Source organism: Balearica regulorum, chromosome 2 (assembly GCF_011004875.1).
Source record: "Balearica regulorum gibbericeps isolate bBalReg1 chromosome 2, bBalReg1.pri, whole genome shotgun sequence".
In the NCBI taxonomy this organism is placed as follows: Eukaryota; Metazoa; Chordata; class Aves; order Gruiformes; family Gruidae; genus Balearica; species Balearica regulorum.
The window spans coordinates 123,424,160-123,451,205 of record NC_046185.1 but is presented as its reverse complement, the minus strand read 5'-3'; the positions used below and the strand labels follow the sequence as shown (position 1 = coordinate 123,451,205).

Below are 27,046 nucleotides of genomic sequence, written 5' to 3'. Positions count from 1 at the left end.
CTCAGACAACCGTCACAAGCCATCCATTTTGGTTTCAGTGGCTTTGCTTATTGCTTTCCCGTTCAACTAATACCAGGGGTGCAATTACAATAGCAGACTAGGTCGCGTGCACCAGCTGGCACCTTCCCTTGCAGATGTATGTGCCTTGTGCCTGCTTAGGAGCAGAAAACGAAACAAGAAAAAGAATCCGTAGAGTTTGAAACAACTTCATGAAATTGAGGGTACCAGCCCTCGCGATGACTGTGTAGTCTCACGTGCTGGTAAATACATGTGGAAGGAACTCCTCTGAATATTTCAGCATCTGGCCCGCAGCGTGACAACACAGTTACTGAAGAGGGACTAAATTTGTTATTAAATTGTATAATCTGGAATCCCTGGAGTTCACTTGCAGTGAATTAAATCTCGCAGATGACATAAGTCTCTCTGCTGATGTAACTCAAGATAGCTTCACTGAAATCAGACATCAGCTGGAAAAATCAAACTCTACATATGAGTCTTTTATGTATCTTCAATTCAGCTGAAATCTGATCTGTCTCTTTAAAAAAAAAAAGTTGCCTCTTTTAAACATCTGCTACGGAGACAGACAGGCTTGATTCACATTTACACTCTGACAGTTTTATACTTCTTGAACAGCGTAGAGGATTGTTCGAACAGTACATAATTATGATTTATTTGTATTTTAAATTTCTTTACAAATTCCTAAAGCAGTGAAAAGTAACCTTGGAATTAATTTAAATTAATCTCATACATTCACAGAGAATTACCAGCCTATAATTCACTTCTTGGTCATTCATTCCTAGTACAATCTACCACAAAAGGCAATCAAACTTATAAACCAGCCTGAAGCTCAAGTGCAAAACACTTGCGAGTGCGGCAAAGATGTATCTGCTGCACCTAGTTCCTGTTAGCATTCTCACCAATTTTTTCCCACAGCTACATCAAAGCCAAGGGTCTCCCAGCAGCCAGAAGGTAATATGACTAAATATGGGGACAAGTCTGAGATCTCTACAAATTCCAAAGATTGTTACCATTACATTTTTCCCCAAAAAGAAGGCAATTAAATATAGTTAAATAAATAAATCTTCCTGACTAAATTCTCTAAAAAGAGGCCTAAGACTCTTGCTATTCATCGTCAGTGATCATTTTGTGCTCCTATCACTACAAATACATCCTCTGCTGTCTAGAATCATTAGAATATTTACTGTAATTCACTGAAGTGTCCTTCTGTAAAAGTTGTAAAGTAGCACTTTATCAAGGACAGACACACTTACTGAAGCTCTGATGAAATGAAAACCTTCCAATACACCTGTAACTTCCATTAAAATGCAAGCGAAATAGTGTTCTCCTGTAAGCAGAGCATTTTAATATAGAACATTTGTTTTTAAATTGCAGAGCACCATACTGAGGTTGACCTTTTATTTAAAATCATAAATGTCAGAGGATTTCTTTCAAATAACCAGTACATTTATTATTACATCAACAAACAAGAATTCTGTTTTCGCAAGAGCAGAATTCCTGTCAGCTTGCTTCCTCTTGCCCCATTTAATTTCTGTCCTTTTTTTTTCCCCCCAGCTTGCTCAAATGAGTAAAGTAAAGCTGTCTTCCACAGATAACACAAAGTACAGAAAGAGGCAATCAAGAGAGTTTGCTAGGTCATTAGGGCCACCATGTATCAGTAGTTATTCTATCTAGCATGAAACTCACAGAAGAGATGGCTGTTTGGCAAAAGATGTATCTAAATCGGGTCTTAGTGAAAGCTGTTGTGGCCATGCCAGTGCACGACAGGACAGCACAGCCTTGGCATTTCTATCAGCCACAAAAGTAGGTTTCTCAAGGTAGGATTCCATGGTAGGCATTGTCCACACCACGGATGTTGCGCTAGTTGCTTGGTATTCACAGATCATGGACTGAGGACTGAGCTCTGAATCCTGCTGCTCTCATGCACAAACTGGACGTGAGAAATAAGGTGAGCTAACCGAGCCAAAAGAAGATGCTCCGTGCCTTAGAATTCACATCCAGTCCTCCAAGTTCTTTAAAATTAATTATGTTGACTATAGTTAAGTGCTGTCTTACAGACTGTGGGAATGTATGTTAATACACACATCAGTACATTTCCAAATGCTGGCCTTTGACTTTCTACTTGGCAAAGTCCCTGGGGGAAAAGAGGCACAGCATGGAATCCCTGCACTCTTGCTACAATACTAGAAAGGACCAAATTTAACATTTGTAGGTTGTGTGATAGTTTTACAGACTAAGCCCCATGTTACAGTTCTTATTCACTGCACAAGACAGAGCAACAGCAGCTGTAATTAACTGAAAAACCTACAGTTTTCATTTACCATTTAAGGAAAACCAGTACTGCATCCATTTAAAAAAACGGATCAAGGGCAAAAGAAATCCTAGCAGATGTGCTAAATACTTCAGAGCAGTGTTGTTCTCAGGACTTTCCTTAGTAGTAAACAACCTGTGGAATTTTTCTCCCTCGGAAGGGTGCAGCACCTAGAAGTCTTGGCTTGTTACACAAGCTTGTGGCAAACAGATCGCACCTGTTAGAAAGACACTGGTACATGAACTGCCCTATTTTTAAGATTTCACTCACTCTTGGTTCTCCTTGCTTTCACTCAGACACAAGCACACCATCTGCATACACTCGTCCTATCTCCTTCATGCTCTCTCTCCCCCTCTCACCTCTTTCCTGGCCCGTTGGACTTGTTTCTCCAGTTCCTCAGGTATCATCTTACCTCTAAGGGACACAGATTTAAAACTTTTTCAGTTACATTGAAATAGGTTGGTTACATACAGCACTACTGCTTTTTAAAAAGGCTCAGAGACCACAGCCATGGCTTTTGCTTGCTTACCTTTCATCCGTTTTGACGAAGTAAACATTCTCTGTACCAATACCCAGGAAGGAGGCTGCCTTCTTCATGGAGTAATGACACTGTAAATGAAAGACGCATGAAAAAAACCTGAGTACGCAATTAAAAAGAAAGAAATAGATTCCTTAACATAGGGAACAGTGACACTGAAATTAATTTAATAGCAGATAACAGTCATGACAACAGTATATCCTAATACAAAAAGCAAACTGACAAAAGCTTCGCAGCACCAAGACCATCTTGTATTTAAGAATTAGTGACACATACTGAAGACTGGGGAAAACAAGACAAAAAATGATGTGCACCATGATTAAAACGTGGGCTGAAAAAGTAAAAAGCTCTATTCCATATGATTTTTTTTAAAGCTGGTTCTGCACTACAATGAAAAATAGAAACTCTGAAGTGTCATCAGGGAAGAATTATTGTTTCAAAATGTTTTAATAGATCTGGGTCAAAAGTATCCATGAGTGTAAGAGTTAGGAAATGCACATGAAGAAAGGTCCAAAGGCTATTGAACTCAACAGCCTAGAGGCAACCTATAGGTCTGAAAGTCCAATGCACCACTCCTTGGAAACTGGACCCTTAATTAGGATGTATCTTGTGATATATCTAAAGCCTCTACTACTTTATCCTTGTGATTTTTCCATATGCTTTCTCTAAACACCAGCTGTTGTCCACTGCCAGAGACAGGATACTATGTCAAACTGATCCTTGGCCTGATCCAGCAGCTCTGTTCATAGGTCATCAAGGAGCTCAAGTCCCAAGACTTACCAAAGCCTTTAGATGTGGTACAGTTGGGACTTCCAAGGCCTTCAAAGCCCCATCTCTGGAAAAGGACCTGAAAATCTTGGTGTTTAGATACCAAGGTTGTTCATACAGACATGGCTCTTAGAAGCCATTACAAAAGTAAGCAGACTTCAGACAGGACTCAACACAGCTTCAAAAGTTAATATGGATTTTGCAAAAGGTTCCAGTTTGGGCCAGTCTGCATCTTCCAGAAAATGAAGCTGCTATTTCAGCAAAGAATTTTAGCTAGGTCTCATGACAGAGGTATCTTTGAATGATTACAGATACATGCCGCCCACTTCTCACTTTACACTAAGGGGCATTAGTGTATGAAACCTCAGAATTGACTGTAAAAGCAGAGGCCCCTTCACCTGCTCAAAGGATGTTAGAAATGGGTGCTTATTCAGTCAGAACGTGGTAAAATGGTGAGAAGGATACTCAAGCCTACAGTCCACTCTCTACTTCTTACAAGCTTTTTTCTGTTAAACAAATACTCAAGGTATATCTTACCATCTTTCCAACATTCACCCCTACAAGGACCTGCTCTGCTGTGGATACTGTCATTCCAGCATAAGAACATTTTGTCTTATTCCAGAATAAGAGTATGCTGATCTCGGCTTAATCCATCTTCAAGATTAGCCTGGGAATTCAAGATACAGTAACCTTCTTGATCTGAAGATATTTTTAGATGTCAAAACCACTCTGAACAACCTGCAGCATGCCAAATGCCTACCCACTTATAGCAATGGAGTCAGTTTTGAGAGTATGCAGCATCTCACAGGGCTACCACAGTTCTCGGAATCAAGATCATCCAAACCTTGGATTATCAGTGCTCTTCTCAAAACATAAAATTGGCTCTTTTTCACATTATTACTGAAGAGTTAAAATAACGCATATTCCAGCAACCGTGAAGATGTCTAGAATTGTTACTTTTCATACAGGAGGTGAAGCCAGGTGGTTAATTAATTCCATTTTCTTCCAGAGAGTTCACACAAATGCAGTTACTGCTGAACATAATTATGAAAAATGTACAACATATTAATGTGTGGGTATGAATATATTAAGGGTATTAAAGCCTGTCACGCTTATTTTGATGAGATGGATCATCTCAAAGGGCTCTTTTTCTTTTTGACAAAAAGGTTTCCCCCACAATCACCCACTTTTTAAATAAAGGCATACAAAGACACTACTTGATACTATCAGGTAGTTTTAAGAAACCTTAATTTTGTAACATGACACATCCACAAAGCCTTTAGGGCTCATTCATTTAGACTATAAAAAAAAAAAATAACATACATAGGTGGATAATTAGTCTTACATTACAGCAAATTATGGTAATAATGATTGTAGAGTGGCTGTGTGTTGTTCAGTAGAAGTTTGGAGATGTTTTCAACTGATTAGTGAATCACTTAAAACACGAGTTGCCTCCATCACTGATTTCTATCCATTAGGTTCAACTGAAAGGTATGAATCACCAGGAATAATCAGATTGCTCCAAATTGACAAAGCAGTAGACCTGCAAATTCAGTATACTAGTAAACAGGCAATCACTAAAAAAATGTATTTTATTATAAAAAATGTTATAGGAATTTAGGAGAAAGATGAAAGAGGCTTGACTGTCTGAGAGATTATACCAAAAAGCAGAGGGAAAGAGAAGAACAAAGGGAATACCAAAACAAAACAGGCTTCAAGATACATTATTTCTCGCCTCCACAAGTACTTCTGCGCCTCTTGGAAAATGTTGTCAGGTCTTCAGTAGGACAGAAAAGGGACAAGACTTATACTATTACATAGACTTGGAATATGCTTCTTTGATGAAAAAAAAAAAGTAGTCTTCCAGTTATATTGATTGAAAACATACAAGAATATCTTTTTTTTCCCCCATTATCATTACTAGAAGCCATTATGGTAAATTAGACTGCATCATTTTAAGAAAAAATATACCAGAGAACATTTAGCAGCTCCACTCACAACAGTGTCAACTAATACACTTGTTCATAGTTTCCCTTCCAAAAAAAGAGAAAGAAATATCCAGATAAAAGGTATTATTTGTATCTAGATTATATACATAATTTTAAAGAATAATTTTTAATATTGTGAATTCAGATTACTCTTGCCATGTCTTTTGCAGTTTTGTTTGTTTGGACACATTATTAAATCTGTAGCCATTTGTAGTAAGAAATTAATGCCTTTGAGCACAAGATCAAATTGGAACAGTGCATTTAGGATGTGCTGCTCTACTATTTTAACTATAGCTGGACACAGTTTTTGTTTCCTAATAATGTTTGCAAAGACAAGGTACTTTTCCCCTGTGCTCATTAAAACAGAAGATGAATTTCTATTTTCTTGATTTTGAAAAGTTTCCTAGAAACATGATTGCATAAAGCAATTACATTATTATGAGATTGTTTTATTACTCATTTTTGTCTGTTGTAATTTCAACAGGGGACAACGTGGTGAGTTAATGTTGTGTTCTCTCACTTTATTACTTTCATGATCAAGTTGCACTGGGGAGGAATTTAGTTTCATTGCATCTAAAAAACTGCTCATATCAGCATGCACATTTCGACTGCTTACACATTCTCCTCTACCCTCAGTTACCTCAAATTTAGCAGATTTCTACCCTTCAGATCAATGCAATACATTCTTGGGTCAGAATAAAGTTCAGATGGGATTCAAATAGCAAAAAGTGATAAAAAGTTGGGCTGACATCTATAACTACAACTGCATTCAGCTCATACAAATCAGAGCCACAAATCATGCCTCAAGAAAGTGAGATCTAACAATTTCTCTACTACTGCTACTGTCTCAAGAGGAATCACTCTGTAATTGTCCAGTGAGAGAACTACGTAGTAGGAGCATAAACAGTGTTCATTGTGTATCACCATGATTTGAAATGGCTAAGCATTTTACTTGTAGGAACAAGGAGCCTTTTTGTTCCTGAAGGCCAAACGCAGCATGAGGACCTTGGGTGGGCCACGCATTAAACATACACCTTCACGTTATCCAAGAACATACAAAAAATACATAGCCCCAGATCACAGAAAATTAAGTCACTGACAAGTCTGTGCATTCCCCTGCTCTACAGCAAGGCAACTCTTTCAGTCTGCCAAGTGCCAGACTGAAACTTTGAGACTTGGCAGCTCAAGGCAAATATAATTTCATTTGAACACAGTGTTGAAGCCAAGCCCTAAAATGACAAAAATGCCTTAAGCAGCCGTGTGTTTTGACTCCTTATCAATACTCTCAGTTCACTTTAGCCTCATGGCTTCTCCATGCCAACACTGTTTGCCCGATTCAGTAAAAAAAAAAAAAAAAAAAAAAAAAAAAAAAAAAAAAAGGCACGAAAAGCTAAATAAATGAAGGTTCAAAATAAAAACAAATAATAAAAATTTAAGAGTGTACGATGCAAGCACTTACGTACTTATCTTCAGTGTGGGCCATTTATTAAATATATTCTCAATATGACATATCTGAACTAAATACAATTCTAAAAGATAACTTGGACTCAGTACAGGTGTATCGAAAATAAGGATATATGAATATGCACATCTTGTTGCTCATAACCATGAATAAACACTAGAGATCTTAGACAATAGCCACAATATCTAACCACTAAAAGTGGCAGTTCTGCAGCAAGTGATCATTCAGCACTAGCACTAAAGACCACATGGTTTTGTAAATCAAGCAAAGTATTGGAGATCAAGAGCACTGCCTTACAAATAATTTTATGGCTTTGGTCTTTCTAGAGAAGCAAAGATATCAAAACAAATTTGCTCTGGGCATTAAATAAAAGTTATTTTGTTATGAAATTAAATGCATGTTTATTTTAGAGTACAAGAGTATACATTTTAGTTAAATCTTGCAATGAAATAAAATGTTACTTCATCATAAAAATTCTATGTGCTTCTCTTCAAAAGCATTAACGGAACATGTTTCAACTTCATTTTTTCCTCCTTAGCTATTTTTAAGATGTAACGTGATGGATTAAGTATGAGCTGGCATGTCATTTCATATACACACTTTTCAGAAAGAAAAAAACCTAAATATATTTTGCCTGGGAAAAAAAAAAATCCCTTTATTTAGGACATTTGGATTCAGTTCCAAAATATATGTGCTGCCTTGGACAACTTATGCAATGCCTTCATCCCTTGGGCCTCTTCAAAATAAGCCTCTCGTCTATTTACACTGCAAACTGTTTGGAGCATAAACTTAAGAGCTAAAATTATTCTAGTAACTACATATTCCCTAGTACAATAAGGTTCTTAGTTCCACTGGGGCCTTTATATAGTGGAGTCAGAATTAATAACAATTCTGTACTAATGAAATTATAAACTCTTAAAATTGGAGGAATACGTGAGAGAAAAAGCCTCAAAAAATAGCTTCAGAATAAATGTATGAATATAACTCAATTTCCCACAGGCAGTTTGTACAGATAATATTCAAAAACTTTAACACTAGCCACATATTTTCAATTATTTAAAGAAGAACTGTCTAAAGATCCAGCAGGTTTTTCCAAAATGCTTGACAGTGGTTTCGGTTCTGTACCACAGCCAGTATGTATTCTGATACAGGGAGGAGTGGGAGCTGCAGAGAGCTGTCTCACAGGTACAAATGCTCAGCTTAGTACAAATTAAACCGGCAGGAAAAAAACTTTGACATACAAAACTATCTATGGTTCCTGCTAGACTTTATGCTGTGGGAAATCAAATGCTGCAGACCTCCACAACCTCCCACCCACATTCTGCTTCAGGTTGGCCCCACGTACAACCTATTCTTGTATCAGCGATTTCCAAGAGCAGAAACATCTGTGTTTGCGTTCTGAAAGGAAGGAAGCTTCTGCAGGGAAATTTACCATCAGACTTCTCCAAATAGCTCCAAAATTTCACATCATACCCTGATGACAAATTTATCACACCAGTGCCCCATCAGATATGCAAATGATACAATTTTGCAACCATTGAAAAATAAAAGTTCATTTTTAGAAATTCTATAATGAAAACAAAAGCTTTTTTTGTTTTGTTTTTACCTCTTCCGAAGTGAACAGGACTAGTCTTGGCAAACCCGAAAGGCCTTTTTCCTTTATCTCAGGACAAAATTTGAATCTTGCTAAGTTCATAGCATACATATTAGAAACAGAGCCACCTGGAGAAAAAGGCATATAGATATTGCGTTAGCCACAGTCCTAGCACCTGTCCTGTGTCTGAGCACTTGATCTATTAGGGAAAAAATAAACCTTACAGTTACCCTATAGATGCATCCATCATAGCTTATTTCCTCCTCAAAAGCCTACAAACATAAAATGAACTTTGGGCTCTGCAGCATGTATGGAAACAGCGTGTTTGAATGCTCTTTGGGGAAGAAATTCTTTACTGTGAGGGTGGTGAGGCACTGGAACAGGTTGCCCAGAGAGGTTGTGGATGCCTCATCCCTGGAAGTGTTCAAGGCCAGGTTGGATGGGGCTTTGGGCAACCTGGTCTAGTGGAGGGTGTCCCTGCCCATGGCAGGGGGGGTTGGAACTAGATGATCTTTAAGGTCCCTTCCAACCCAAACCGTCCTACGATTCTGTATTTCCTGGAGAACTGTGCCCAAACAATCCTCCCCAAGAGAGGATACCCTGCAACAGCTCCTTCCCATTTACACTGAAGCAGTGCCAGCTCAGCTGCCTGCACTGAGCTCCGCTGTGGTTGCACTGTACAGAGTCTTGGAGATCTCTTGGGCAACCAGGCCTCAGAGAAAAAAATCCATTAGAAAAAAAAAAAATCCAGAGTGAGTGGGAACTGGAAGATCTGCAAGGTAAGACCTGGATGGGTTTTACTCACTTAAAAGAACAAAACCAAAATAGTAAGAAAAACCCTTACATAAAACTAGCATAAAAAAGTACAATTCATTTCTCTTTTGACAGTATCTCAGTAAGTTTTAATTAAGCAATTCTGCCATAAAAGAACAGATTCTACTGAAAATACACATCAAATCTGACATTAAAAAAACCAGACCATTAATACGTTTTTAAAAAATATTTATTTTTATTTATTTTTCTACTACTTACATGTAGAATTACTGACTTTGGTTTGGTTTTGGAGGTGGGGTTTAAATCCATTTACTAATTTTATTTCTCTTCTGACCCCCAAATTAGACAGAAAAGCTTCACATCTGGCATAATAATTTGTTAGCCAAATAATCTGTGGAATAATATCAGTATGCTTTATCATTTCAGTACAGTGGGCTGGAACACTGCTTTACAGAACATTGGAAAACTGTGGCTTCTCAAGAAGCTTAAGTATTTTTTTGGTTGGCCTTATCATAACATTTACAAAAACGATCAAAACTGAAAGCCGTTAAGCTTATGACACTCCCACTAAGATAAAGTCTGGCTCCCACAGCTGATAGGAGCATACACAGATCAGTGCTCTCAGGCACCACCGGCTGGTGTCTAGCACATAAATCAGGTCCCTGTCTGTCAACCAATTTGACTCAGTCCCATGAGGCTGTTGGTATTGCTGTTAGTAACGTCAGGAAGGGCATCGGTTACAAACAATTAATTTCCACATAATTATATTTAATGTAGAACTGTTTTCATTCATTCACTGATCAGGTTCACAGAATTATTACTAGAAACACGTAAGATAAGCCTGGATTAAATAGTTATGCGTGTGCATCACTGGATTTTTGCATGCATTTTCAAATATTCTACACGAATCCAATGTTCATGGAATTACTGGTGTTAGCTGTTTTATAATGACTCAACTTGAAATCTGAACTGTTCTTACCTGGATTGAATATACCATCACCTTCTTCCCAGCCTATAAACTCAATCATTTTCTTGATGACTGCTTCTTCCACCAACAGAAACACAGGGGATACTTCATATGTATATCTGAACAAAAATGAAGGCATCATGATTGGTATTAAGACTACAGAACTCATGTCACAGAATATTGCTAGAACTAGATAAAGGTTTCTTGCACCTTTCTCTAATCTATCAGAAGCTGACCACCATCAGCAGTAGAACTCTAAACTAAAACACTACAGATCTGACCCAGTAGAGCAACTGCTTAGTTCCTAACAGCATCACATTGACACTTCCAGTTTGCTTTTAATGTAGGTCACAGGATTAAATTTCAGCTATAATGATTTACTGCAAGCAAAAATTACTTTTTGTTTGGGCTTTACATTTGCAAGTAAACAGGTAACCATTTGCTTTCAACTGTGTGCAGAATGCTTCAAAGGAAACGAACAACTGAGTAAGTCTGATTAATTCATTTTTATGCACTCAGTAAGATAAAAGTCTAAGTTTAAAAGCATTGAAAAACAAAGATCTCTCCTCTTAAGCCCCACCTCACAAACTAGAAAAAAAAGGCCTCATCAGATTATCCAACCTTATGGTGAGCTATTCGGCCAATCCAGACTCTTTTCTCTCCCAAATTCCTGCACAATTCCTACCTCCTCTGTAACACTGAAAACAGAAATCAGAAGGGCAGAGGGAGCAAAAAACACTGTTATGCTGAAAAGCATGCTAATTCATCAACGAGAGGACAAAGGACTACACTTACACACTTGGGTTCAGTGCTTCTGTAATGAAACGAGCCACTAACGAGGAATAATCTATTCCAGCATACAGCTGATTGAAAAATCTTGGATGACCTGAAAATACAGATGAAAAGTAAGCAGTGACAGGATATACATGCAAAGAGGATATATCACAGGCCCTCTCAGTTGAACACTGATCACTGCAAACCACAATTCACTCCATCATTCTCTCAGTATTTTCTGGACTTACTGTCCTTTTCCTAGGTTACACAATCTTTTGAAAGTAAATTTAATAAGCACTTTCAGGTCCCAAACAAGGTTTGAGAGATGTAAGTAGTGCACAGAATGAATGTGGGTTGTTCACAAGTTTTACAACTAAAGAAAAAGAGGAAAAAAAAGAAAAAGAGGAAAAAAAAGAAAAAGAGGAAAAAAAAGAAAAAGAGGAAAAAAAAGAAAAAGAGGAAAAAAAAGAAAAAGAGGAAAAAAAGAAAAAGAGGAAAAAAAGAAAAAGAGGAAAAAAAGAAAAAGAGGAAAAAAAGGGATTGACAATTACGTATACACAGTGGCTTTTAATAGTGGTCTTCAGAGGCCACAATGGATGCTTGGCCAAATTTTGCTAAGCAGTAGAATACAAGAACCTGCTGATCCTAGGCAGCTGTGCCTGTGCTCCCACCAGAGTATTGGTATTGAGAGAGAGAGGTGGTATAACAGCCTGGAAAAACCTGCTATAGAGTTAAAATGACAAAAGAATTTGTTTACCTGCCTTGAAACACTGAGATATAACTAATTATGAGAAAATTCTAATACTACTGCTGACTATAAAAACAAGTCAGTTCTGCAGTGGGATCACCACCTAAATTTTAACTCACAACATAATACTTTCACATGCAAAACCAGGTAAACTGTATGGCTCCCTTTATATTATATCTGGGGGGCTTCAATAAGCATTTCTACTTAAATTAAAGATTATTTGTACAGCATATTTTTATTTACAATATCCTTTCTAAGGGGACCATAGTGTAAAAAATGAAAATCTAAAGGCAATTTGCAAAAATAAGATAAACAGAACACCTTCCAGTAACTCAGTAATTATATCTGCATATTATTAGTGCACTTCCCCTGCAGATCAGTATTGCTACTTTTCTATGGTTTTCAAAGGCACACATTCACTCTCAAAATTATTTAACGTTTTTACTTCATAGCCGTAGTGACCGTAGCAGGGAACATCCCCTGGAAATGCATAACTAACTGTACCAAACGTCCTTCTCACTTTCCAAAACACAGCCTAAGCTACGCCACATCTGAAATCCTGAGCTACTGATCCACAGCACTATTTCCTGAACAGATGTTATTCATCCCTTTTCACTAAGATTGAATTGTACTACACATGCTGCAGAAAGGTTAGCTGTAGAGAGCTAATCCTACAGAGATGTGGTGTACTGTCTCTGAAACACTGCAGGCTCTCTTCTCACAGTGTCTGGAACAGGAATTGCTGCCTATCAGCAAATTAACACCCTGTAAGACTATTGCTCAAAAAGAGCAATAGTAAATGTAGGGTAATCATCACTAAGAATATATGAGGGCAATGATGGCAACTCCACTCCTCATCACTCAGACAGCAGGAAATCACAGGCAGAGGTCCTTCTCCTGCCTGTTTTGCTAGACTGTTATATCATACTCATCTAGGTGACTTTCATAAGACTTCAAAATAACAAAATATACCACTAATGTCCATGGCATTACAGGAATTAGTTTTCCTTTAGTTTGCCACAATTATACATTTTAGTCAAACCTATGGTGACTAGCATCCAGTCAAACAATGGAAACACAGCCAAACGTTTGCGTACTTGTATAGGCAGGCAGAAAACAAACATTCAAACCCCTAGTTCCCTGAAAGGTGACAGAACTTTGTAAACATTATCCCATCTTCCTAGGTTAGCATATAAAATAACTTCACTAGAAATCCCATTCCTACTGGTTTTGACGCTGTATTGTATAACATCCCGGCAGAGTTGCAAGAGTTTCTGATGAGATTCTCCGGTGTCCCTCATTTCCAGGTCAAGAATCTGCTTCAGTGCTTCGGGGGCCCGCCATTCACAAACCTAACGATGGGGAGGAAGGAGACACCAGCAGTGAACAGGTTTGCCAAGAGGAAGAGGTTATAAAGGTACTAGGTAAGCACCACATTCAGCACCGGTTTCACTCAACTGCCCATTGCAGTGCAGCATGCCACTAGAAAGTATCTCTGGTAAACTGGTCTTGTGGGATCTTGGGTTTATTGTGTCTCAGGTATTCCTTGACCATAAAAACTAGAGTGGGAAAAGCTGGAAGGAAGAATAGATTTAGAAGAGAATAAGGTGTGCCTGTTGGAATGCAGGGGTGTAAAAAGCTAGCCTCAAGTCTGAAAACCAAATTTCATGGCTCGTGTGTCCTAGCTAGGAGCAAGAGGCCTGCAGGTAAAGTTCTGTCCTTAGCTAAGGATTTGCAATTATACCATTTTCAGATGCTGTTCTGCCAATGGCTGGGAGCAATCAGTGCATGACCAAAGGCAAACATGCTGCATTTTCAGCTCCTCTTCCCATACACCCTCTTAAGCAGGGGTTCTGTGAAACACAGAGCAATATCATAACGTTCCTCCCCCACAGTGGTACCACATCCACTGTTCCTCCTTCTCTGATAACCAGTGCCCCAGAGGAGCAAACAAATAAGTCCCCCACCCCGAACAGGAAAAACAGTGCACCCATTTGTCATCTCAAAGAAAGTGACCATTGTATTCTGAGATGAAAAAACTCATTATATTCTGGCAAATATGTATGCTAATTACGTTATTGAAAGGTTTTATAATATGATCTCTCTTAATTTGGAAGGCTGTCTTTTTATTTCAGAGCCAGGCACAGACTAGAAGCAATTCTGAGGCTACTTAAAGTGCAATAAAATACAGCTTAGAAAAAAAAAATGATTCACTGTTCATTATCTCTGTTACAAATTCTCAACAAAGGCTTTACCTTTTCTGTTACATCATCAGCTTTCCGGATGACTTCTTCCATTATAATCTTACAGGCCTCTTCCACAAACTTCTCTCCTGCTTTTGAGTCCATTATTGGACCATTTAGGATGACCCCATCCACCAAAACAGCATTTTTCTTCTTCTGCAGCATCTCCTGTTTGCAAATGCCAACTGTAAGGTAAATAACTCACCATTAGAGCAAGGCCTGGACAACTAAATCATTAACTAAACAAATACTCTTTCATTGCTGACGATTTAGTCAACTTAAGGAAAAATTCACACGGACTTTTCACATGTACAAAAATCCAAGATTTTGGTGTAAGAATCTTTACAGACAAAAAAACTCAGTGTGTTACTTCAAACCTAGATTGCTATTATGTAAGTAATAATAGCCTACTGTATGGTATCTAATGTTTTCTGTAGCATAAAAAAAGCATGCAAGGCACCTTCCAAACACACAGGAAAATACAGTTCTAGCCTAGAACATGATGCAGCTGGATAAACAGAAATAAAGTGCAAGACAGCAGGCATTTTTCTTAGCTGAAAACGTTTCTCTCCACATCATCTCTCCTGCTCCTCTTTTTTCGTGAATTAATTTCCAGCTTCATTTCCCATATCTTTATGCTGATCCTTCCCACCAGCCAGTCCTCTTTCTCTGGGTCTTCTGCATCCTTTGCAAAGTGTTTTACTGACCCACACTCCATGAACATAAAACCTTTTGAGACTGCTGTCAATATCGCATACCTGTACTTCTCTCCCTTCTGGCCTTATCCTATTAAGTGCCCTCAGTCACTAGTTACAGTAATTTGCTGTGCAGATTATCCAGTTTATGCACTTCAACAATGATGCCTCTTCTCCCTCACCTATCCATGAGACATACTCTCCTGATGTGTTCCATAAACACATTGCTACTTCCTTCTTTACGTTACTTCTGAATGCACATCCAAGATGCTTATAAGACACTGGCCAACAGCAGCAATCACGGATCTATTTCATGTATTGATTTCACACGGCAAGATCAGGACTCCAGTTTTAATCAACGTGAGGATAAAGACGAAAGTGAGACATTTGGAGATACCAAGGGAACAGACATTTGAAACGGTATAACTCTCAAAGGAGAGGCGGTAACTACTGTATCCAAATTATCTGGGTTACAGACAGCGCTTGTCCGCTGATCTCACCCTAGAACAGCTAAAATCTATGAAGCCAGGCAGCATTGCCTTGGAGTGTCTTCTTCAGCCAGTGCTACAGTGAGGATGGTGGAAGGGTAAGATGTACGAGGAGAAAGTTCTATGCCCAAATCAACTTTACCTTCTGCTTTACTTTTTGCTCCAGTTATAATGTACAGAAGAAAGGTACCTTTTTCACAGGTCTAAACAAACAAGTGAATTTCCAGAAGCCTGCCAGACACTGCAGTCTGACACATTCATCATACTTATCATAATTACAGTTCTTCATGCACAGGAGAATATAAAAGAACAACAATGCTGCCTAGGAAGGTGACTTTGAGGTCCATTGATTGAACAAAACCCTGTCAATCTCATGAGCTTTTATTTACTGATGACTCAGAGAAGCTATTCAGTTTACTTTCGCTTATCAGGAGAGATATGATAAACAAGATCAAATTCTAACATGAGGTAGAACCTCAGGCTTCCCATAGCACTGATAGCAAAAATGAGACCCCTACCCTCTGCACTTCTGAAATTACTTCTATTTTTAATCCAAAGGGGTAATATACTCAAATTCACTGAACAGAGTACCCTTCAGCACATTGTTACAGGACAGGCCTGAATGTTCTTGTGGGACAGATACAGAACTGGCAGGTAAACAGTATTCCATCTTCAACAGGTAAAGAGGGAAAATCCCAGACATCAGAAATGTCAATTCTCATCATGCTTCCCAGCACACCACAGCAGAGGCACTGTACAGAAATTGCAGTTTTGAAAAAGTCTTAGAGGTTTCTCTCTGAAAACACAAGCTAGTAGGTCAACTTTACAAGACTTAAAACACCAGGTATTAACAAGGAATTGGAAGCCACCAGGTCTTTGGGTAGACAAAACAGGAACTATTTTCGGATTAAGAGTGAGTTAGTTGGTGCATAAATAGCTGCCTTAACAAACAAACAAACAAAATCTCAGCCTTGCCATCTCCTGGAGATGCTACCATCTCCATGTATGTCAAAGGTGGTTTGTTTCTATGGAAAAGAGGACAAGATCTGAGAAAACTTCATAGGAGATTAATATCTATCACAGAGCACAGATGTTGATACTTCCTTTCATTACAGGAAGAAGAAACAGCAGAGCAAGAGAACTCACTAACTCCTTTTCTTGCTCTGCTCTGCCCTGCCTCTCAGGTCTCTGCTAGAACCAGAGCTGTGCAAAAGCTGCCTGTTGGTAACTCCATCAGCCCTATTTCTGATACTTTTGCACAGATATGTGATAGTAGTACTTCCATGACTTTACAACGATCTCTTCCAGAGATTCTGTGAAAAGCAAAAGCAGAACTTCACATCACTTCTTTTACCAGGTCTTTAGGGGGCTGGGTGATGGGTCTAACAACTGATCCCTATTTGAAGCAGGTCTATTCTCCTCTACACATAGTTTTACAGTCTCCACAGGACACTTTGTGGAGGCTGAGGAAGACAACATCCTCTGGAAAATACGTGACAGCCTACCCCTAGTCCCAACAAATCTGTGTTGGGCCTCAGGCACAGTTTCTGAAACAGAAAGGCAAAGCAGAGGGGTCAGAAGGAAGGGAGGGAAAAGAGCCTTCACTACAACAGCAATTTACCTGTGTAAGGCTCCAGCAAAGAGTTCAGGACTTAGCCAGGTTATATTTCATGAAATAACACACCTTGCAATTATTTACCATTTTCTCAATATTTTTTTTGTTATCACTTACCATTTCAATCTGAACTTGCTGAGCTAAATTCTGCCCTGGAACTTATCACGACTATTACTGGAAATTAATATGAACAACTATTTCACAATCAGCAGCTTAAATCTAGCCCCAAACATACACATTTTCTGAGGGAGATGTCTTCAGGTTTTGGAAGCCACTGTTGGATATATACACTAGTCCCATCCCTCATGATTTTACTCCAAATCCTGTGATACTTAATCTTCTACTTATAACTGTCTGACTTCAGGAATTCTTATGAGAATCCCAAGCTCTTCTTTATTGAAAAATAAATTTGTGTCCTCTTGGTTGCAGCAAAAACCTTGAAGAGGAAAACTAAGTAGATTATAAAAGTCTGAATTTCCATAATATTGTTTTTCTTTTTACCACATTTTTAAAAAGATCCTGTGACCAATTTATTATGTTTTAGATGGGTGAACCTCCACAAAGATTCAAGTTTCACTTTTTTTGTCACACTACTCAAGTTAAGTAGCATGCTTTTAGCATCTTCTCAGAGCTCAGCATCCAAGCTAATAAACACACGCTGTCTTTATGAGCTGGTAATTCATGTTGTCTCTTTAAAAAAAAAAGAAAACAAAACCAAAAAAACCCACCCACATCTCGAATGGTCAAAACATTATTTTCCAGGAATTTGGGGCCTTTTATATATGTCTCAAACACACCTGACTGCACTAAGGGAACGTGTTCCACATGGAGCCCACTTTGTAGAAACAGCATCTTGTCACACACATCTTTTTTGTTTTCAAACACGATAGGCAAACAATCCTGAGATGTGGCTGCAATAATTATATTCTTTTCTATTTAAGAATATAGAAACAGACTCCTAAGCAGACTCAGAAAACAGACTTCCAGAAAGTATATCAAATGCAATTTCAGCCAAATGGCTCCAGGCTTGAAACAGTACTAAAATTTTACCAAATGGAAGTGCTTTAAATCAGAGATTAAGGATTATTGACTGTTCAAGATATCCTTCTGCAAAAGAGATGACTCTATCCTGCTCCAGTTGAAGGTAACTGGGAATTTAGCCACTGGCTTCAGCAGCAGCAGACTCAAACCCATAATTCTCACATTTCATCCTGAATGAAATATTCTATTACAGAAGCCTAAGGATTTCCAACTAGCATTTCATTTTTATGATCAATATTATTTTCCCAGCAGGAAATGTAAATTAATTGGAGTTGAAATAATGTACAGAAAAATAAACATTTTTCAGATGTTTCTATATCTTTATGTAAGCACTACCAAGTGTTTTAAAAGCTGCATCTGTGTTTCCATAAACATACAGAAATTTTCACTGCTAAATTCTTGCACTACAAAAGGAAACCAGAGCCCTGTACTTGGCACGTTCTAACAACATTTGGGAGAGTAGAATAAAATGCCCAGAAAGATTTTCTGCTCAGAAGGAAAAGGCGGAAACAGAAGGGGGTGGTTGTGAAAGAGTAGCTTGTGCTTGAATGCCGGAGCCAAATACTGCTCAGTTTACACTGCACTAGCGCCACTGACTATTTCAGTGAATGCAAAAGGCTGGTTTTGACCAAAGGCTGATATCTGCCTTGTAACAAATGCAGTAATAATTGCCAGCATTAATCAGAAACAAATTTTAAGTTTCTCATCCTGTATGATCTAGTCATTGTTTCTATTTCAGATGACCTCAGTATTTTCTTTCAGTGTGTCCAGCAAAAGAAAACAAGTGAACTTCAGTGTCAAGACTCCACACCACCACGTTTAATGGATTACTGTGGTGCCGTATCATGTATCAAAGTATTAAAACACAAACCTGTGCCGTACTATGCAGCTATTCAAATCCCTGTGGTAGGTTGACCTTGGCTGGACGCCACGTGCCCACCAAGCCGCTCTATCACTCCCCTCCTCAGCAGCACAGGGAAGGGAGAAAAATAAGATGGAAAAAAACCCTTGTGGGCCAAGATAAAGGCAGTTGAATAAAGCAAAAGCAAAAGGCCGCACATGGAAGCAAAGGGAAAAAAACAAAAGATTCATTCTCTACTTCCCATCAGCAGATGACGTCCAGCCACTTCCACGTAAGCAGGGCTTCAGTACACATAGTGGTTGCTCCAGAAGACAAATGCCGTAAGTAACAAATGCCCCCATTTCCTTCTTCTTTCTCTCAGCTTTTTATTGCTGAGCAGACATCATACGTTATGGAACATCCCTTTGGTCAGTGTGGGTCAGCTGCCCTGGCTGTGTCCCCTCCCAAGATCTTGCCCACCCTCAGCCTGCTGGTGAGGGGGAACGTTGGCGAGAGACAGCCTCGGTGCTGTGCCGGCACTGCTCAGAGTAGCCAAAACCCTGGGGTGTTACCAACACCTTGCTGGCTACCGGTACACAGCACAGCACTGTAGAGCTGCTATGGGGAAAATTAACTCCATCTCAGCCAGACCCAATACAGTCCCATGGCATACATAATCTTTAAGGACACTTTTGTTTCTTTAATCACCGCTTTTTGTCAATGACTGAAGCAAAGCCACTCGAGTTTTAAGGAAAAATCCATTGTTTCTTAGTAAACTGACTTCCCAGGCCTGTTGCCAAGTAAAGGAGATGCAAGTTTCCTAGAATCCAGTATACAAGTTGATTTGGTATCCTGGGAAAGCCATCCACATGAAAAAAAATAGGCACAGGTACGGTAGGGGTCATGCAATTGCCCCTGTACTACACGCCTCTGTTTTGCAGGTTTACAGACAAGGCCTGTCGATAGGGAACAAGTTGGGTGCTTCCCTTCAGATGGTCCATAACAGCCTCCCGCACAGAGGAACCCTCTGACTGAAAATGCAAAAGTGACTTGTATAGAGCAGGACCCAAGGAAAACAAAGTGCTTGTGTCCGGGCTCAGAGACTCCTCAATAGACTCTTTGAGCACACTGCTAGCACTGAATGGCAACAGTACTCCAAACGGGTCCTATTCTCCATTCCACACCTGAATTTCCCATTCTGAAAGGAAAGGTTGGGAGGAAAGAGAGAAACCTGGAGAGGAGCCCCAGTGAGGAATATCTGACAGGGAATGCAAGGTCCGCGCTAGGACAGAGGTTCTGCTTTCAGAGATGTTTCCAGAGTCCTGAGGAGGCACCTTTATTAGTTGAATGCTCATGACACGTCGTGCCCATTCACTGCATGCCAAGCGCTTGCTATATACAATGGTTCTAGGCAGGATACGCTAAAAAAGATAATAAAAGAAGCAGACAAATGTTAAGAAACAAGAATCGGGAATTTTTATGCAGCCAAACCTCAGGAATTGATGTTAATATTTAATAATGACTTCTCAGTGCCCTAACCAAGTAACTGCTGAAATGATTCATGCTGTAACATTTCCAATTAGGAAGAAAGGCTGCGGGGAATTGGAATTCACCTTGATAAGAAACTGAGATACGGCAGATGCCAACTATGAAATGGAAATCCCAACTCCCTGACCCCAATGAGATTCTCTCAGCTCACACGTTCTAATTTTTAACATCTGCCAACAGTGTAGGGAGCATCTGAGAAACAAAATGGCTTTTATTTTAATTAGAAGTTGCACATTGATAATGAACATTTAATGAACATTCCTTTTTCTGGGGGAAAGTGAATATATGTGCAACGTCCAAGGCAATCACAGGCACTGTGCATGGGATAGCAAAGTTAACAACTCCAGGAGGCTGAATTCAGACAGAAGCGACGAATATATGTGTGACCCACATAGAAAACAAAGAATCCCTGAGATTTCACTGCTTCCCACTGGAAAAAATTGAAGTGAAAATACAATTGGGTTCTTTTTCCAAATGGAAGCCCTGCAACTTGATTTAAGAGAGTCCGCAACAGGCTGTAATTTCATGCAAGAACTATATTTTTAGTCATAACATAAAAACAATTTTTAACTCCAGTCTTTCAAAAATCAAGTAAGAAAGCAGTAATTTACTAAAACTGAATTTTCTGGGATTCAGTGCAAGTTAAAATGTAAAAATAGATGTAAAGTCCAAATTTCATTTTAGGAAGTTTTACCTCTACATTCAAGTTACAGTCAAACCAACTTTTTTCCTTTCACTTTTTCTTAACATCATAAACACTTCTATATTTTCTATTTCCTACAAAGGACTTCCAATTACTGCTCACTAATTCACATCTGCAACAGTGCTCCGAGATATGCCCTTGGTTACTAACACAGGGAAGTTAGTGCACAGTAAATCAAGATGCAACTTCACAGCCCACTCTGAAGTAGTTCCTATGTAGACATTCATTAATTCACTAGCATATTATGTATCGCAAAGTAGTCAATCCACTTTCAAAATGGAGCAAGCTGCCTTGCACAGACCATTATATTGTTGCTGGCCAGATCAGCAGAGACCAGTCACACAGCTAAGGGACCCAGCAGAGCTCTGGATATATCACTTTAGATCACACCTGCCTTGCTTTTCCTATGTGGTTTTGGGAAACTACTCCTGAGCTGCAAGAGGCCAAGCTGCTGGGTGACGATATGCAGTGGCAAGTGCCAGCAGAAGACACTGGCAGTCCTTTTTGAGGGCAGCAGCCAGGGTGATGCCTGGCAGAAGCACAGATCTGACCACGCTACACATGCTAGGGCTCACCAAGGAAACTGTGTGATCCCTGCCCCAGCTGAAAGAGGCCCAGAGTCCCCACGCCACCTGCAGTCTGACTGCACCTGTGATCCCAGTCTTCCATCTTTCCTGTAAGGCAGGCAGAAGATGGATAACTTACTTTGGTTGGGGTTTTTCTGGCCATGTCAAAACTTTAATCAGTCATTTGAGATCAGCCTCAGCACTGCAACCAAATACCAGGTACATAAAACATTTGTTGTTTGCTGTTTCCCCTTCAGGCAGGTGTAACAGCTTTTGAACATGACATATTAGCCCCAAAGGGGGCTCAATAATCCCTGAACAATAGAGTAGGTCTGCTTGAGAAAAAGGAGTTTAAGAAATTCAATGAGACACAAGCTGTATTCCAGTGTAACTAGTGAGGAACGCCAAGCCGCTTACAAGACAACCTTTCTTGTTGAAACCCTGACATTTGCAATGGATAAGATCATGTTTATGAGGCTTTTCAGCTTACATAAGGTGAGAAGTGACAGAGGGCAGGGACATCCAAGCTTCAGAGTCAAAAGCTCTTCCAAATTATCTAGATTTAACCAGCTACTTTGTAGAGTTATTGCTACTTCACTGACAAAAGACCTTGGTCACTAAGAACCACTTTCCTCATCATATTTATGGCACTGAAAAAAGCTCTGGTCCAGTGAGTTTTTCTTTAAAGACACTTCTATCTGCTGACACTTGACAAGTTTTTCATTTAAAAAAACACCAAACCCACAAAAAAAAAAAAAGCCAGGATCACATATACTCAAAAAACAGTAACAGAGATGGACATACATACATTTGAACCAGTTCAAAGTCACCTTTTATTACCCTTAGACTAGTCCTGATAATTATCAACAGAAACAGCCTCCACTGACATGCCACAAAGCAACAGCCATTTGCCTTTTATTACTCCTTCATTGCACATGTATAAACCCCATTAATGTTAAAATAAGATAACCTGTGTGCACAGATGGGAAAATAAAAAAGGGGGGAATTGGCCTCAATTTAACCATGTCCTGCTGAGTATCCTTGAGGTATCAATGCTTTACAAACAACTACCTCCAACAACCTCTACAGTTTGTGAGACAAGACAAAGCAAAAAAAGACCATAAGAAATTTAACTTTTGATTTTTACAAAGCCTGAAGAGGTAGCAAACATTTGGGATGAGCATTAGGACTGACTATCCCAAATCAGACTACAGTAGAGGGGAAAAGTCAGAGAAATACAAAGACATGTATTTTTTGTGTCTTGCACATGTAATAAAGGCTTATGGAAATGCAAACGGTCTTTATAGAAGCAGGCTACTTAAAATAATCAAGAGCAGGGAAAATTAAGGCACGTGAAATCTAAACTGTTTAATAGGCAATAATAGCTGAATCAGTATGCAACAAGATCTCCCAGTGCATTAAAAAGTGACAATTCTTGGTTGTGTAAGTGACAGCTTAAAAGATGCCTTAATCAAGAAAGAAAAATTATTTATTGAACTTCTCAAATGTCAAATTAAGCTTCTTCACTAAATGTTCATTAACTGCCAAGAAAATTCTTATTAATTCTAAAGCACAATGAATGCATGCACGTAGAATGGCTTTATTTGACGCAAACTTCATTTCTTGCAAACCTATGTTTCCCTTCCTCTGATGAAGTGATATTAGCAAAGATCCTAGTATCTTTATCAGATCAGATTTTAAGACACAAGAGAGATCCTATCCCTCTGCTCTGACCAAAATACTAACGTGAGTGTCACCTTACCAGAGCCTTAAAGTCACCCTAACTTCCAGTATGTTTTACCATGCTTCACATTACACCTGTTTGAGATGGCAACGCAGCAACATCTTACATTAAATAAATGTTTGACTGACCCATCTCCCCAGTCTGCTGGCAGATGCAAACCACATAACACCCCAAATTTAACATATACACACTGAGCAGCCAGCAACTCAGAAGTTAAGCAGCATATTGCATAAATGCTGGCTGCTCCCTTCCTCTTGTGGTTTCCAGCTCCAGCTCTATTTGTTGTACTTGATGAGCTCGTAACAACTTGCTAGAGACTCTGCTTAATAGACTCAGCGTTTATACCCCACAACGGAACATCTCACATATTTTTTTCTCCAAATACAGAACTCACCAGGCTTTCTACCTGCCACAAGAGCACTGGAAAGCTACCCTAATGCCAAATGACTGAAGGATATATGCAGTCAAGACCCGTTTCTGCAGCTAGGAGTAGGAATCAACAACTTGGTCCCCACTCACACATGGGATTTTGCTACCTTTTGTATTAGTGGAGGCATAGCTTAAAGAATCCTCTTACCCATCCCTGCACAGCCAGTAAGGCTGCCCTTGCAGACAGTGGTGATAATGTCTGAGAGAAACTAGGGTCAGTTAGCAAAAGCAAGGTGAACCTCACTTTCGGATACGTTAAGGGTGTTCAAAATCAATGTCACTGCCCAAGAGCGCTCCCACTGCCTTCACAGCCACAGCAGCCACTGCAAGGATAACTATGCACTGGGAAACACGTCCAAGTCTTCACTGCAACTGCATCCACTTTACCAGCTGCTCCAGTTGTGCAAAGCAAACACAATGCTACTGCTGCAACAGGCAAGTACCCTTCAGTCTTTGTCTCCCAGATGTTTTTCCATATAGCCTTAACATGATGCAGCTAAGAGCACATAAAATCAGTACTGAAAGGAGAAAGACTGCACATACTAGCCCAAAACGATCTGGGTTTATGTGTGGATCTACACTTGCTAGAAAAAAAAGCTTTCAGGAGGCAGCAACAACCTTACCACCTCAAGAACCTGACCCTCATACGGCTCTGCATAACAAGCACAGTCTTTCCCCAGATCTCAAATCACCTAAATCCACAAATAATCAGGCTACAATCAACATCCCCAGCAAAGGCTACAGTGCAGCCCAACTTCCTTCACCACCACAATGATGTGAAGTTCATTCACCAGACAGAAAACACAGCAAATCACCAAAGGTAAAGGGAAGAAGGGAGACCGAAGAATTTCTGATGAGAAGAAAGTAGCCAGAAGTTATAGATGCTACTCATGAGGAAGGTAGAGGGACTGAAAAACCTGCAGCACAAGGGTAGGGATCGTCTTATTGCTAGACTCATTCTGTCTTAACCAGCACAAGCCAATGGATTTGGAAGGAAATTAGACTTTTGGTAGCATATTTTGGGCAATATTTCAACAAGAAAATTATTATTTAGCTGAAGGGAACACCAGGATCTTGGTCTTAGTGACCACTAGAAGCTTATCTTTGGTGGTGTCTTGGCAGAGGGTATTAAGATAAGCTACATCTGAAGGGAATCACTTTTGGAGCTGCTGCCATTCGTACAGTAGTGCTGCTGCTACTTGTACAGTACAGCCTTAAGCTACCTTGCAGTCTAGAACATATCTACTCCATACTAGAGTTGTCATGTAACTTTACAAAGCAAGTTAAGAAAAAGGGAATCACTGTCCTTAGATATTAAGTTCAAGGAGTTCTTATATTCTCTCAATTTCAAATATATTATTGTTGTTCAGACATTTTCCACCAATAGAGTGCTAATAACTTCGGTCACCCATGAATGAAAGAGACTGCACTTTTGGAGAAAGCTAGGAGACTGCCAGTAAAAACTTTTTTAAAAGTGTCTCATCCACAGTTAGGGTAAAATCTACTAGACCCACGCTTTTCTGACTGTTTTCATAAGAGATTCCCAATTTGGGATAAGTGGAGAAACTCTGATCAAGACTACTGATCTTGTGGGAAGGGGGACTGCCATCTGCAAACACTTTTACTGTTTTCTGACTTAGCAACCAGTTTCAACCCACAAGATCAAGGAATTCCTCATTTTTGAGCCTTGCAAATAACAGCATACCTAAAGCCTAAGCATACCACAATTTAGTCTCTTCTCATTTTCCAAGCTTCTACAGGAGCCTCATTATTCTATTATCCATATGTCATCCCTGTTCACAACTTCATAAACATATAGTCAACTTTTATTTTTCATTACATAATAATGCAAGGCCTTCCTGTTAATGCAGGTAGACAAGTTAACTTTGTAATACATTTATAAAACAGGATTAACTTCTCCCTTCCTGAGACCTTTTGCTCCAAAGCAAATCAACATATTGCCATGCCTGTTTTATTCTGGTGCCTGAAAGAAAATGAAAATAAATAAAAGGCACCACTCTTTAAAGATCATTTATTTCAACAAAAATACTGCACTGCAATACTTTTATAATAATTGTTGCAAACTCTATGCCTTATTAAACCGTTCTGGCTACCCTACTGCTGCACTTTAACAAAAGGAGGTTATAGATTGGTATTCAACAGGCAGCCTTTCTGCTCATCTCCACACGTTACCGGGGAAGTTTCCGAACCGGTGGGAGCCCTACCCCCGCCCCTTGGCTGAGAACAGACCCTGCCTCCCTCTTCAGCCCCCGGGTCCCTCTCCTCCCCGGGCACGGTGGTAGCCGCGGCGGGGAGGCTCCGGGAGCCCCCACAAGCCGGCGGCCAGCAGGAAGAGGGGTTAAAAGCCCCGAGCGGGGCAGAGAGCGAGGCGCTCCCCTCCTCCTGCCTCCCCCCAGCCCATCCGCCCGGCCGAGAGGGCGCCGCCCCGGCGGCCGCAGCCTGAGGAGCGGCGGGCGGGGGCCGCAGCCCCGCTGAAGCGGGGGGAGAGAGAGGAGGGAGAAGGCGGCTCTAGCCGCGACAGCATTTACCCTCCATCTCGCCTTCGCGGTGGGAGCCGGGTGCGGACCGGAGGGGAGGCACGGCACCTCCCCAGCGTGGCCCTGGCCGCTCCCGCGCCGAGCCGTCCTGTGCCGCGCCGGGGCCGAGCCGAGCCCCGCAGCCTTCGCCCCGCACACCCGCAGCCGCCCAGCAGCTGCCTCCGGGCCGCCTATTAATACCCTCGGCACCGCTGGCCCGCCGCCAGCCACCTCCTCCGGCGACGGGGGGCGGGTGATGGGGCATGGCCGGGCGCACCGAAGGGGGGAGCCGCCGGACGCGTTTTCCTACCCGGGTGCTCCCCGTGTAAGAGAACCGCCGGCGGGGAGGCCGCAGTAAATACGAAGGGAGTTTTTAATACCGGCGGGCTGCCCTTATTGCCGAAGTCGGGGTTTCGTTGCTGTCGCTGCTTGTGACAGGGTGTGTTTCGGTGCCTCAGAACCATTCCCGGAGCGGCTGCCAGCCCCGCACAACCCTGCCTGCGCGCTGCTGCTCATGCGGGCCCGGCCTGGCACCGCCGGCCGCTGAGGGCTATTTTAAGGCCTCCGAGTGAGTTGTGACTGACCTCATTATCCCAGTTTATTCCAGGACACCAGCCCCATTCAATGCGACACAGGCCTTCTTAATTCTCACCC

At 40.4% G+C, this 27,046-nt stretch overlaps 1 protein-coding gene across 1 annotated transcript in view; it reads right to left on the bottom strand.

Annotated features, from left to right (window-relative positions):
- The window catches only part of GADL1 (glutamate decarboxylase like 1), an 85,342-nt gene extending 58,784 nt beyond the window's left edge, over positions 1-26,558 (bottom strand). Inside the window, exons 1-8 of the mRNA XM_075745743.1 lie at positions 26,405-26,558; positions 14,198-14,370; positions 13,168-13,294; positions 11,216-11,306; positions 10,433-10,539; positions 8,692-8,807; positions 2,859-2,938; positions 2,689-2,743 (exon numbers count right to left, since the gene is read on the bottom strand). Coding sequence (XP_075601858.1) covers positions 2,689-2,743; positions 2,859-2,938; positions 8,692-8,807; positions 10,433-10,539; positions 11,216-11,306; positions 13,168-13,294; positions 14,198-14,370; positions 26,405-26,411 — 756 coding nt within the window. The 5' untranslated portion in view covers positions 26,412-26,558. The remainder of the gene's footprint in view (positions 1-2,688; positions 2,744-2,858; positions 2,939-8,691; positions 8,808-10,432; positions 10,540-11,215; positions 11,307-13,167; positions 13,295-14,197; positions 14,371-26,404) is intronic.
- Between the last annotated feature and the right edge of the window lie 488 nt (positions 26,559-27,046).